We start from the raw sequence: 12,409 nt of genomic DNA, 5'->3' as shown, positions 1-12,409 counted from the left end.
CTGTCTGCGGGGCTGTGTATCTGATCCTGTGTGATACCGTCTCCGGGCCGTGTATCTGATCCTGTGTGATACCGTCTGCGGGGCCGTGTATCTGATCCTGTGTGATACTGTCTGCGGGGCTGTGTATCTGATCCTGTGTGATACCGTCTCCGGGCCGTGTATCTGATCCTGTGTGATACCGTCGGCGGGGCCGTGTATCTGATTCTGTGTGATACCGTCGGCGGGGCCGTGTATCTGATCCTGTGTGATACCGTCTGCGGGGCCGTGTATCTGATCCTGTGTTATACAGTGTGCTGAGCCGTGTATCTGATCCTGTGTGATACCGTCTCCGGGCCGTGTATCTGATCCTGTGTGATACCGTCGGCGGGGCCGTGTATCTGATCCTGTGTGATACCGTGTACCTAGTGGCGGATACCTCGGGCCGTACAGAATACTCGCGGCCTCCTCAGCCTCCAGGACCGGTTACGAGCCGCCGTGAGGCCTCACAGATGTCTTCGTCGTCCATAGCAACCAGTGCTTCACTCTGTATGCAGAGATCTGATTGGCTGCACACAACAACCAACCAAAGTCAGGCTTCTTTCGTCTAGTGCAGCGGAGATGTCTGCTGATTGGCTGCCGTGTTCACATATAAGGTGAGGTGTGAGGCGGCCTCCTCAGTAGTGCGGACGCTCCTCTCGGGGTGGGAACCGCTCCTCAGCTCATGAATACAATGAGAAAAGTGCAGTAGACTGACGCCGGCGGGTCCAGCTCACGGGGAGCGATCCCCCGGGGAGAGGCTGTTACATGATGGCGGCAGCCACCACACACACGGCACTGTGGGCCAGAAATGTCGGCTCTGCGGCTCATACCATGGCCCGAGGGCGGAAGGTGCTGTCACAGACGGCAAACACCGGCGACTAAGTGCGAGATCGGAGGTAACCCTCATCCTCAACATATCCGATCACCGAGTTACCGCCTTCACTGTGCTCCAGAGCTGCACGCACTGTACCTCTGTAGTGGAAACAGTCAGCAGGCGTGTCGTCTGAGAGCCATTCATCATCTACCAAGCTTTAATCCTGACTGTTGTGATCACCGGGGCAAGCACGGAAGGCCGGGGGCGCTCGGAAGTGGCAGAATCATGATTGCAGCTCTGGGGTATGTCTAATATCACATTATGAGAGGTGGAAGGTACACGTGACTCCGGGGGGCAGCACGGGCAGTGTTCTTGGGTGGGGTCGCCCCTCCCGGGCAGCGGTTGCACAATATTTATCTTTCGCAGAGAATGAACACGATGCCAATCAGCAAACTTCTTTTATTACAATCCAAAGGTTGGTGATGACGGATGTCTGCTCTGAGGGCGGATGGTGAACCCGCTGCCGAGGTGACGGAGAGCTGGAGACGCCGGTAACACCCGCAAGATGGGCAGAACGTGGCAAAAGGGCAAGCAGTCCTGCCAGCTACCAGTGGGCGCCCCTCTTCTCTGCCACTATCTGCAGGAACTGGGCATGGTTGGCGTAGAGGCTGCAGCTGCCGCTGACGTCCACCCACTGCACCTTGCCCGCGTCGTCCCCGGCCTGTAAGGCCAACCGGTCCAGGATGTGCCCTGATGGGAGAGGGCAAACGCGGGCATCAGAGGATGCAGGACCGGGGCAGGTAACGAGACCGCCCCGAATACCCACCTGTCTCATCGTGGTAATTCACAGCCTGCGTCTCCATCCAGGCGTTGTCCGTGTTACGAGGGTCGTCCACGTAGCCCCTGTACACCTGCAATGGACGGTCACACACGAAATTCAGCTCATCCTGAACCTCAGAAGATGACAGTAAAGACTGACACGAAGGCAAAAAGAGAAAGGCGGCGTTCAACAGCCAAAGAGCCTGAAGAGTGCACGAGAACGAGCCCCCCGAGAACAATGCCAGGGACCACCAGGCAAACATTACCGGCAAGTGCTCCTGAGAGAAGAGGCTCTGGATCCTCTGCTCTGTGTCCGGCTCTTCTCCACAGCTCTCCAGAGAGTTCAACGCTTCCTCACAGAACTCCCTGCGCAGCGTCGCCGTCACCAGCTCCCCCGGATCCACCATCCCCTGCAACACACACACAGAGGGGGCAGTATTACAGGTCCTTCTCAAAAAATTAGCATATAGTGTTAAATTTCATTATTTACCATAATGTAATGATTACAATTAAACTTTCATATATTATAGATTCATTATCCACCAACTGAAATTTGTCAGGTCTTTTATTGTTTTAATACTGATGATTTTGGCATACAACTCCTGATAACCCAAAAAACCGGTCTCAATAAATTAGCATATTTCACCCATCCAATCAAATAAAAGTGTTTTTTAATAACAAACAAAAAAACCAACAAATAATAATGTTCGGTTATGCACTCAATACTTGGTCGGGAATCCTTTGGCAGAAATGACTGCTTCAATGCGGCGTGGCATGGAGGCAATCAGCCTGTGACACTGCTGAGATGTTATGGAGGCCCAGGATGCTTCAATAGCGGCCTTAAGCTCATCCAGAGTGTTGGGTCTTGCGTCTCTCAACTTTCTCTTCACAATATCCCACAGATTCTCTATGGGGTTCAGGTCAGGAGAGTTGGCAGGCCAATTGAGCACAGTAATACCATGGTCAGTAAACCATTTACCAGTGGTTTTGGCACTGTGAGCAGGTGCCAGGTCGTGCTGAAAAATGAAATCTTCATCTCCATAAAGCATTTCAGCCGATGGAAGCATGAAGTGCTCCAAAATCTCCTGATAGCTAGCTGCATTGACCCTGCCCTTGATGAAACACAGTGGACCAACACCAGCAGCTGACATGGCACCCCACACCATCACTGACTGTGGGTACTTGACACTGGACTTCAGGCATTTTGGCATTTCCTTCTCCCCAGTCTTCCTCCAGACTCTGGCACCTTGATTTCCGAATGACATGCAAAATTTGCTTTCATCAGAAAAAAGTACTTGGGACCACTTAGCAACAGTCCAGTGCTGCTTCTCTGTAGCCCAGGTCAGGCGCCTCTGCCGCTGTTTATGGTTCAAAAGTGGCTTTACCTGGGGAATGCGGCACCTGTAGCCCATTTCCTGCACACGCCTGTGCACGGTGGCTCTGGATGTTTCCACACCAGACTCAGTCCACTGCTTCCTCAGGTTCCCCAAGGTCTGGAATCAGTCCTTCTCCACAATCTTCCTCAGGGTCCGGTCTCCTCTTCTCGTTGTACAGCGTTTTCTGCCACATTGTTTCCTTCCAACAGACTTACCATTGAGGTGCCTTGATACAGCACTCTGGGAACAGCCTATTTGTTGAGAAATTTCTTTCTGGGTCTTACCCTCTTGCTTGAGGGTGTCAATGATGGCCTTCTTGACATCTGTCAGGTCGCTAGTCTTACCCATGATGGGGGTTTTGAGTAATGAACCAGGCAGGGAGTTTATAAAAGCCTCAGGTATCTTTTGCATGTGTTTAGAGTTAATTAGTTGATTCAGAAGATTAGGGTAATAGGTCGTTTAGAGAACCTTTTCTTGATATGCTAATTTATTGAGACAGGTTTTTTGGGTTATCAGGAGTTGTATGCCAAAATCATCAGTATTAAAACAATAAAAGACCTGACAAATTTCAGTTGGTGGATAATGAATCTATAATATATGAAAGTTTAATTGTAATCATTACATTATGGTAAATAATGAAATTTAACACTATATGCTTATTTTTTGAGAAGGACCTGTATAGCAGTTATATTCCTGTATATAGAGGCAGTATTACAGTAGTTATATTCTTGTACATAGGAGCAGTATTACAGTAGTTATATTCTTGTACATGGGGCAGTATTATAGTAGTTATATTCTTGTACATAGGAGCAGTATTATATTAGTTATATTCTTGTACATAGAAGCAGTATTATAGTAATTATATTATTGTACATAGGGGGCAGTATTATAGTAGTTATATTCTTGTACATAGGGGCAGTATTATAGTAGTTATATTCTTGTACATAGGAGCAGTATTATAGTAGTTATATTCTTGTACACAGGGGGCAGTATTATAGTAGTTATATTCTTGTACATAGGGGCAGTATTATAGTAGTTATATTCTTGTACATAGGGGCAGTATTATAGCAGTTATATTCCTGTACATAGGAGCAGTATTATAGTAGTTATATTCTTGTACATGGGGCAGTATTATAGTAGTTATATTCTTGTACATAGGGGTATTATAGTAGTTATATTCTTGTACATAGGGGCAGTATTATAGTAGTTATATTCTTGTACATATGAGCAGTATTATAGTAGTTATATTCTTGTACATATGAGCAGTATTATAGTAGTTATATTCTTGTACACAGGGGGCAGTATTATAGTAGTTATATTCTTGTACATAGGGGCAGTATTATAGTAGTTATATTCTTGTACATAGGGGCAGTATATAGTAGTTATATTATTGTACATAGGGGCAGTATTATAGTAGTTATATTCTTGTACATAGGGGCAGTATTATAGTAGATATATTCTTGTACATAGGGGGCACTATTATAGGAGTTATATTCTTGTACATAGGAGCAGTATATAGTAGTTATATTCTTGTACATAGGGGCAGTATTATAGTAGTTATATTCTTGTACATAGGGGCAGTATATAGTAGTTATATTCTTGTACATAGGGGCAGTATTATAGTAGTTATATTCTTGTACATGGGGCAGTATTATAGTAGTTATATTCTTGTACATAGGGGTATTATAGTAGTTATATTCTTGTACATAGGGGCAGTATTATAGTAGTTATATTCTTGTACATAGGAGCAGTATTATAGTAGTTATATTCTTGTACATAGGAGCAGTATTATAGTAGTTATATTCTTGTACACAGGGGGCAGTATTATAGTAGTTATATTCTTGTACATAGGGGCAGTATTATAGTAGTTATATTCTTGTACATAGGGGCAGTATTATAGTAGATATATTCTTGTACATAGGGGGCAGTATTATAGGAGTTATATTCTTGTACATAGGAGCAGTATTATAGGAGTTATATTCTTGTACATAGGGGGCAGTATTATAGGAGTTATATTCTTGTACATAGGGGCAGTATTATAGTAGTTATATTCCTGTACATAGGGGCAGTATTACAGTAGTTATATTCTTGTACATAGGAGCAGTATTACAGTAGTTATATTCTTGTACATAGGAGCAGTATTATAGTAGTTATATTCTTGTACATAGGAGCAGTATTATAGTAGTTATATTCTTGTACATAGGGGGGCAGTATTATAGTAGTTATATTCTTGTACATAGGGGCAGTATTATAGTAGTTATATTCTTGTACATAGGGGGGCAGTATTATAGTAGTTATATTCTTGTACATAGGGGCAGTATTATAGTAGTTATATTCTTGTACATAGGAGCAGTATTATAGTAGTTATATTCTTGTACATAGGGGCAGTATTATAGTAGATATATTCTTGTACATAGGGGGGCAGTATTATAGTAGATATATTCTTGTACATAGGGGGGCAGTATTATAGTATATTCTTGTACATAGGGGCAGTATTATGGTAGTTATATTCTTGTACATAGGAGCAGTATTATGGTAGTTATATTCTTGTACATAGGGGGCAGTATTATAGTAGTTATATTCTTGTACATAGGGGGCAGTATTATAGGAGTTATATTCTTGTACATAGGGGCAGTATTATAGGAGTTATATTCTTGTACATAGTGGCAGTATTATAGGAGTTATGGTACTAATCCTTGTTGCACCATGATCTCGGGATACATTAGAGGATACACAGCAGTCGTACATCTCCAGTTTCTGTCAGTGACATTTCCTATGAACGCCCTGGTGCTCAGGTCCTGTCTTGTCTTTGAAGCAGGAGGTGTAGTTCTGTCTATATCTGCTTGGAGCGATGACTGTCAGTGCTCCCTGTGAGAGGGGTCACATTGTGTAATCCTACCTGCGGTGACCTGTGTGTCTGATCAGTACCATCTTCACACATCCTTCACTCAGGGCCTGTAATGTGCTCTGCACTCACCCCCGGGATCGCCCACTGGCCGCAGTCCTTCCTCTGTATTGATACAAACTGTAATACAGGTTTCCCAGTCTCGGAATACTGCATCTTCTCCCCTGCAGTAGATCGTTTCCACCTGGAGGGGGAGCAAAATGTAAAACACATTCTGGTATGATAACTGTGGAGAGTAGCAGCAGCAGCAGTGGTAACATAGTTATTACGGTTGAAGGAAGACCATAATTCCATCTAGTTCACCCCATAGCCTAACCTAACATGCCCTAACATGTTGATCCAGAGGAAGGCAAAAAAACCCATGTGGCAAAGAGTAAGCTCCACATTGGGGAAAAAAATTCCTTCCCGACTCCACATACGGCAATCAGACTAGTTCCCTGGATCAACGCCCTATCAAGGAATCTAGTGTATATACCCTGTAACATTATACTTTTCCAGAAATGTATCCAGTCCCCTCTTAAAATTAAGTAATGAATCACTCATTACAACATCATACGGCAGAGAGTTCCATAGTCTCACTGCTCTTACAGTAAAGAACCCGCGTCTGTTATTATGCCTAAACCTTTTTTCCTCCAGACGTAGAGGATGCCCCCTTGTCCCTGTCTCAGGTCTATGATTAAAAAGATCATCAGAAAGGTCTTTGTACTGTCCCCTCATATATTTATACATTAACATAAGATCACCCCTTAGTCTTCGTTTTTCCAAACTAAATAGCCCCAAGTGTAATAACCTATCTTGGTATTGCAGACCCCCCAGTCCTCTAATAACCTTGGTCGCTCTTCTCTGCACCCGCTCCAGTTCAGCTATGTCTTTCTTATACACCGGAGACCAGAACTGTGCACAGTATTCTAAGTGTGGTCGCACTAGTGACTTGTATAGAGGTAAAATTATGTTCTCCTCATGAGCATCTATGCCTCTTTTACTGCATCCCATTATTTTATTTGCCTTAGTAGCAGCTGCCTGACACTGGCCACTGAAAATGAGTTTGTCATCCACCCATACAACCAGGTCTTTTTCATTGATGGTTTTGCCCAGAGTTTTAGAATTAAGCGCATAATTATACATCTTATTACTTCTACCCAAGTGCATGCCCTTACATTTATCCCCATTAAAGCTCATTTGCCATTTATCAGCCCAAGCTTCTAGTTTACCTAAATCATCCTGTAATATAAAATTGTCCTCCTCTGTATTGATTACCCTGCAGAGTTTAGTGTCATCTGCAAATATTGAAATTCTACTCTGAATGCCCCCTACAAGGTCATTAATAAATATGTTAAAAAGAAGAGGGCCCAATACTGACCCCTGTGGTACCCCACTGCTAACCGCTACCCAGTCCGAGTGTGCTCCATTAATAACCACCCTTTGTTTCCTATCCCTGAGCCAGCTCTCAACCCACTTGCACATATTTTCCCCTATCCCCATTATTCTCATTTTATGTATCAACCTTTTGTGTGGCACCGTATCAAAAGCTTTTGAAAAGTCCATATACACTACGTCCACTGGGTTCCCTTGGTCCAATCTGGAACTTACCTCTTCATAGAAACTGATCAAATTAGTCTGACATGAACGGTCCCTAGTAAACCCGTGCTGATACTGGGTCATGAGGTTATTCCTCTTCAGATACTCCAGTATAGCGTCCCTTAGAATGCCCTCCAGGATTTTACCCACAGTAGAGGTTAAGCTTACTGGCCGATAATTTCCGAGTTCAGTTTTTGTCCCTTTTTTGAATATTGGCCCCACATTTGCTATACGCCAGTCCTGTGGTACAGACCCTGTTATTATGGAGTCTCTAAAGATAAATAATAATGGTCTATCAATGACTGTACTTAATTCCTGCAGTGCTCGAGGGTGTATCCCATCCGGGCCCGGAGATTTGTCAATTTTAGTGATTTTTAGACGCCGCCGCACTTCCTGCTGGGTTAAGCAGGTGACATTTAATGGGGAATTTTTATCACTAGACATTTTGTCTGCCATGGGATTTTCTTGTGTAAATACTGATGAAAAAAGTCATTTAGCATATTGGCTTTTTCCTCATCCTCATCCACCATTTCACCCAGACTATTTTTAAGGGGCCAACACTATCATTTTTTAGTTTCTTACTATTTATGTAGAATATTTTAGGATTATTTTTACTCTCTCTGGCATTGAGTCTCTCTGTCTCAATCTTTGCTGCCTTGATTTGCTTTTTACAGAATTTATTTAATTTTCTGTATTTATTTAATGCCTCCTCACTACCTACTTCCTTTAATTCTCTATATTCTTCTTTCTTTTTGTCCCTTATTGCGCCCCTTACAGCTCTATTTAGCCATATTGGTTTCCTCCTATTTCTAGTATGTTTATTTCCATACGGTATATACTGTGCACAGGTCCTATCCAGGATGCTAATAAACGTCTCCCATTTTCTTTGTGTATTTTTGTGTCTCAGGATATCGTCCCAGTTAATTGCACCAAGATCCTCTCTCATCCGTTGGAAATTTGCCCTCCTGAAGTTTAGTGTCCTTGTAACCCCTCTATTACACATCTTATTAAAGGATACATGAAAACTTATTATTTTGTGATCGCTATTCCCCAAGTGATCCTCAACCCTTACATTTGCTATGCGGTCTGGCCTGTTGGTTAATATTAGGTCTAGCAGTGCCCCCCTTCTTGTTGGGTCCTGAACCAGTTGTGAAAGGTAATTGTCTCTCATAGTTGTCAGACACCGATCACCTTTGCTGGAACTGCAGGTTTCCGTTCCCCAATCTATTTCAGGGTAGTTGAAGTCCCCCATAATAATGATTTCTTGAGTCGCAGCTTCATCTATTTGCTTTACGAGGATATTCTCCATTGCTTCCATTATTTTTGGAGACTTATAACAAACCCCTATCAGTAATTTATCACGCCAGATGGGTTTTAAGGACGATTTTACATACAGACACACCCCTCCCCCTCGCTTATCCGTTTGGTCATTTCTGAACAGACTATAGCCCTGCAAGTTAACAGCCCAGTCATGGCTCTCATCCAGCCACGTTTCAGCAGTAGCGGTAGCAGCAGTAGTAGCAGTGGTGGTAGTAGCAGCAGCGTTAGTAGCAGCAGTGTAAGTAGTAGCAGCAGCGGTATCAGCAGCAGCGCTCACCTGGTTATGATGGGGTCTGCTGCATGGTTAGGTCCCCATCGCCCCAAAAGTCCTCTCCCTATTATCCCTGTGCGCCCCATGGGGTTCCTGTGAAAAGAAGCAAATGCTCGAAGTCAGATCTTGCTGTAGAGGCGGTAGGACGCCCCACTGTATGTCGCCCGCACTCACCTTGGTAGGACGCCCCATTGTATGTCGCCCACACTCACCTCGGTAGGACGCCCCATTGTATGTCGCCCACACTCACCTCGGTAGGATACCCCATTGTATGTCGCCCACACTCACCTTGGTAGGACGCCCCATTGTATGTCGCCCACACTCACCTCGGTAGGACGCCCCATTGTATGTCGCCCACACTCACCTCGGTAGGATACCCCATTGTATGTCGCCCACACTCACCTCGGTAGGACGCCCCATTGTATGTCGCCCACACTCACCTCGGTAGGATACCCCATTGTATGTCGCCCGCACTCACCTCGGCCATCCGTCTATTACTTCGTACGTCCCTTCAAAACTGGTTCTCTCTACTTGTCCGTCGAGAGCGTTGTACTTGGGGCAGAAGTCTTCATTGCTGCAAAACACATGAAGATCCATCTTTTACTGTACTCCAGTCACATCCAAATCTGCAGGCACATTTCTGCTGCTTTTCTGTTGGCTCTCAGGACGCATGTGGTTTAGTGTTAGTACAGAGCACACGGTAATAGAGACGTGGTCCAAGCAAGCAAGTACAGCAGGCGGAGGAATTGTGATTGCAGCTCTGGGTGTAACTCAGTCTTAAAGGGAACCTGTCACCTGAATTTGGCGGGACCGGTTTACGCCTTGCGCAGGCGTGTACTACGGAGAATGAACTTCAATCCAATATTGCGGCCAGCATGCAGCCAGCGGGTAAGGAAAAGGTGAATCAAACACCCGAAAACTCCGCCCATATGACCGAAAACCGGTCCCGCCAAATTCAGGTGACAGGTTCCCTTTAATAAAAAAATGACTAATTCGATAAAGTCACATTCATGGTTTTGTCTTTTTCAGCCACCCACAGGATCGGTAATACACTGCTGATAACTGGGACCCCCACCCACCCTGAGGACGGTCTATGGTGTTCCCCAACAGGATAGACGCATGGTCCCACATGCCCCCCACCCTTGCTCCATGTATTAAAGGGGCTGGTTAATTTTGTTAAATGGATAAAATTGCAACATGCTGGTGAAAAATAAGCAACTTTACAATTTAGCTCTTACTAAAAATCCTCTCCGTTCTCAAAATCAAGGGGAATTTTTAATTTGAGAGCATAATGATTAGGAGGCCAACCACCACTGGTAGACTGCAGAGGTGGCCGGTAACCTTGGCAATGAGCAGTCCCTGACAGTGGTGGTTGGTCTCCTAAGCAAGGAGCAAGCTCCATGCCTTCTAGACCCGTCTGATGCTGCCGAGGCAAAGCGCTCTCTGCATGCGGGACGGGTGAGGGCGCAGCGTGGGACGATGCCGCAGGTCTGAGCTGTCAATCATCAGGAACACCCCGCCCCCAGGCAAGCAGGAAGGAGGTAGAGCAGCACCACGCTTCTGGACTCCGGCACTCACACATTTAAAGGGGTTGTCTCATGTTCTTTGTTCAGGAACGCACAGCTCCTCTGCCTTCCAGCTTCTTATCTGCTGGGGGACAAAAAAACCATGAGCCAACCCCCTTAAATATGAGCGTACTGGAGACAGCCTGACACTGCTCTGTGCCATAGAGAACGAATGGACAGCTGACCTGCATGTGCGACCACCGCACTATTCAAAAAGTCAACACCAAGCCCCTTTATCAGGATCTGTGCGTAATTTGTAATCTTGGTGTGACACCTTTACATATGACAGGGGACCCTGCTCCAGTTTTGGATAATTTTTGGACAGCCTGCTGCAGGAGACGGCCGGCTCGGTGGTGGCTGTTCCACACTTTTACACTAGAGGTCCCCGTTGCTCAGAACACGGTAGCGGCTTTATACGTAAGGGACGCTGTGCTGTATAGTTGGGCGTCATAAGAAGGAATCTGCGATGAACGCTCCTGATGAAGACCCCCGACCCGGGAGTGAACACTGAGAACCCAGAGCCAAAATCCTCGCCCAGCCTGGGTGTTACCAGAAAGCGCTACACGAGACTAGCCGGACTGGTCCGGCGGCTTCCACGCACCTCTCACCTTTGTGGAAGGTCGGCCCAGGGAGGTTGGGCGAGAACGGAGGGGGCAGTGTATTCTACGGGCTGATACTCCGGCCACTCTACAGACCAGCTGACCTTCTCCTGGGGAACCGGCCTCCTCTCCACCTTGGAGCCTGGGTACGGGGAGGTCAACGCCTTGACGTGAGTCGCCATCGCTGGCGGACGGCTGCTGTACCAGTATGACAACAGGACACTGCGGGAGAAAGAACCGAGTCAGGACAAGGACCTGCAGCTGCTCAGCCAGAGTCTCCTGGTGCATGAACACAATTCCAGAAATACGGGGCAGCCTGACACACAGAGAACACAAGGCGGCACTACAACAGTACAGATGAGCGCACCTGACGAGCGCAGCGGTGACGGAGGCCGCGGTAACAACTCGAGTCAGGGCGCTACCCGGCATCCACACGTCCGGTCACACACCTCACCCCTAGACGCAGGCGGGAAGATGCGACAGGATCAGTACAGCATCATAAAACATGGCTCCAACACGCTGAAACACTCTGTGCTGCTGTACAACCTCGGATACAAGCGCCGTCCTCGGATGCAGGCGGCTCGGATCGGTCATTTCCCCATAGTGATGACATCACAGATACCCATGTGACTGCTGCAGCCAATCACAAGCCTCTGGTAGAGGCACAAGATCAGGGATTGGCTGCTGTGGTCACATGATCTCTGGAAACTATTACTGGAAGGGACCATTACAGCGGTGGGCGGGGGAGGTTTAAACAGGTGAAAATGATTATATTATCCCATGGCTGTCAGATGTTACCTTCCCAAGGCCTAGGAGTGCAGTGAGTAATCACCATGGTGACTGGATTACGCCGGCAGGCTGAGGGGCGCGGATGTATACTATGATAGGGGTGATATGATGCCACTACCAGCAGTTCCCAGGGTGATTGGTCGAAATAAACGTCAATCAAGCGGAGCGCGGTTTTGATAGGACGCAGGGGCAGCTCAGGACCCACTTACCTGCCAGGAGCGCTGTGATTGGTCGGGAGTAGCAGGTGCTGAGCGCGGAGCCCGAACACAACGCACCCGGCCTGGAGCAGCTGACTGGCGCAAGCAGGTAGTAGTCGGGACGACATACTGCGCAGGCGCAAAACAGACGGCTACGC

The 12,409-nt window shown here is 46.4% G+C and overlaps 1 protein-coding gene across 2 annotated transcripts; it reads right to left on the bottom strand.

The window, feature by feature from the left end:
- Positions 1-1,277: 1,277 nt before the first annotated feature.
- Positions 1,278-12,406, bottom strand: NUDT9 (nudix hydrolase 9). Of its 2 annotated transcripts, XM_069734954.1 has the most exons (9): positions 12,264-12,367; positions 11,633-11,721; positions 11,275-11,487; positions 9,580-9,675; positions 9,108-9,194; positions 6,005-6,116; positions 1,918-2,061; positions 1,659-1,743; positions 1,278-1,582 (listed from the first exon to the last, which is right to left on the bottom strand). In XM_069734954.1, exons 2-9 carry the CDS (start codon positions 11,692-11,694, stop codon positions 1,437-1,439), a joined length of 945 nt encoding a protein of 314 aa, XP_069591055.1. In that variant the 5' UTR covers positions 11,695-11,721; positions 12,264-12,367; the 3' UTR covers positions 1,278-1,436. The 2 variants fall into 2 exon arrangements, with proteins under 2 accessions (XP_069591055.1, XP_069591054.1); XM_069734953.1 differs by lacking the exon at positions 11,633-11,721 and having other exon boundaries at positions 12,264-12,406.
- Between the last annotated feature and the right edge of the window lie 3 nt (positions 12,407-12,409).

This window comes from Ranitomeya imitator, chromosome 7 (genome assembly GCF_032444005.1).
Source record: "Ranitomeya imitator isolate aRanImi1 chromosome 7, aRanImi1.pri, whole genome shotgun sequence".
NCBI lineage: Eukaryota > Metazoa > Chordata > Amphibia > Anura > Dendrobatidae > Ranitomeya > Ranitomeya imitator.
Note: the sequence above shows the minus strand (reverse complement) of the source record. Positions and strands in the feature narration are given on the sequence as shown.

Coding starts and splice junctions, on each gene's coding strand:
- NUDT9 (XM_069734953.1), bottom strand. CDS start 12,379: ATGTCGTCCCGACTACTACCTGCTTGCGCCAGTCAGCTGCTCCAGGCC. Junction 11,488..12,263: donor AATCACAGCGCTCCTGGCAG/GTAAGTGGGTCC, acceptor TTTCTCCCGCAG/TGTCCTGTTGTCATACTGGT. Junction 9,676..11,274: donor TGGGCCGACCTTCCACAAAG/GTGAGAGGTGCG, acceptor TGTGTTTTGCAG/CAATGAAGACTTCTGCCCCA.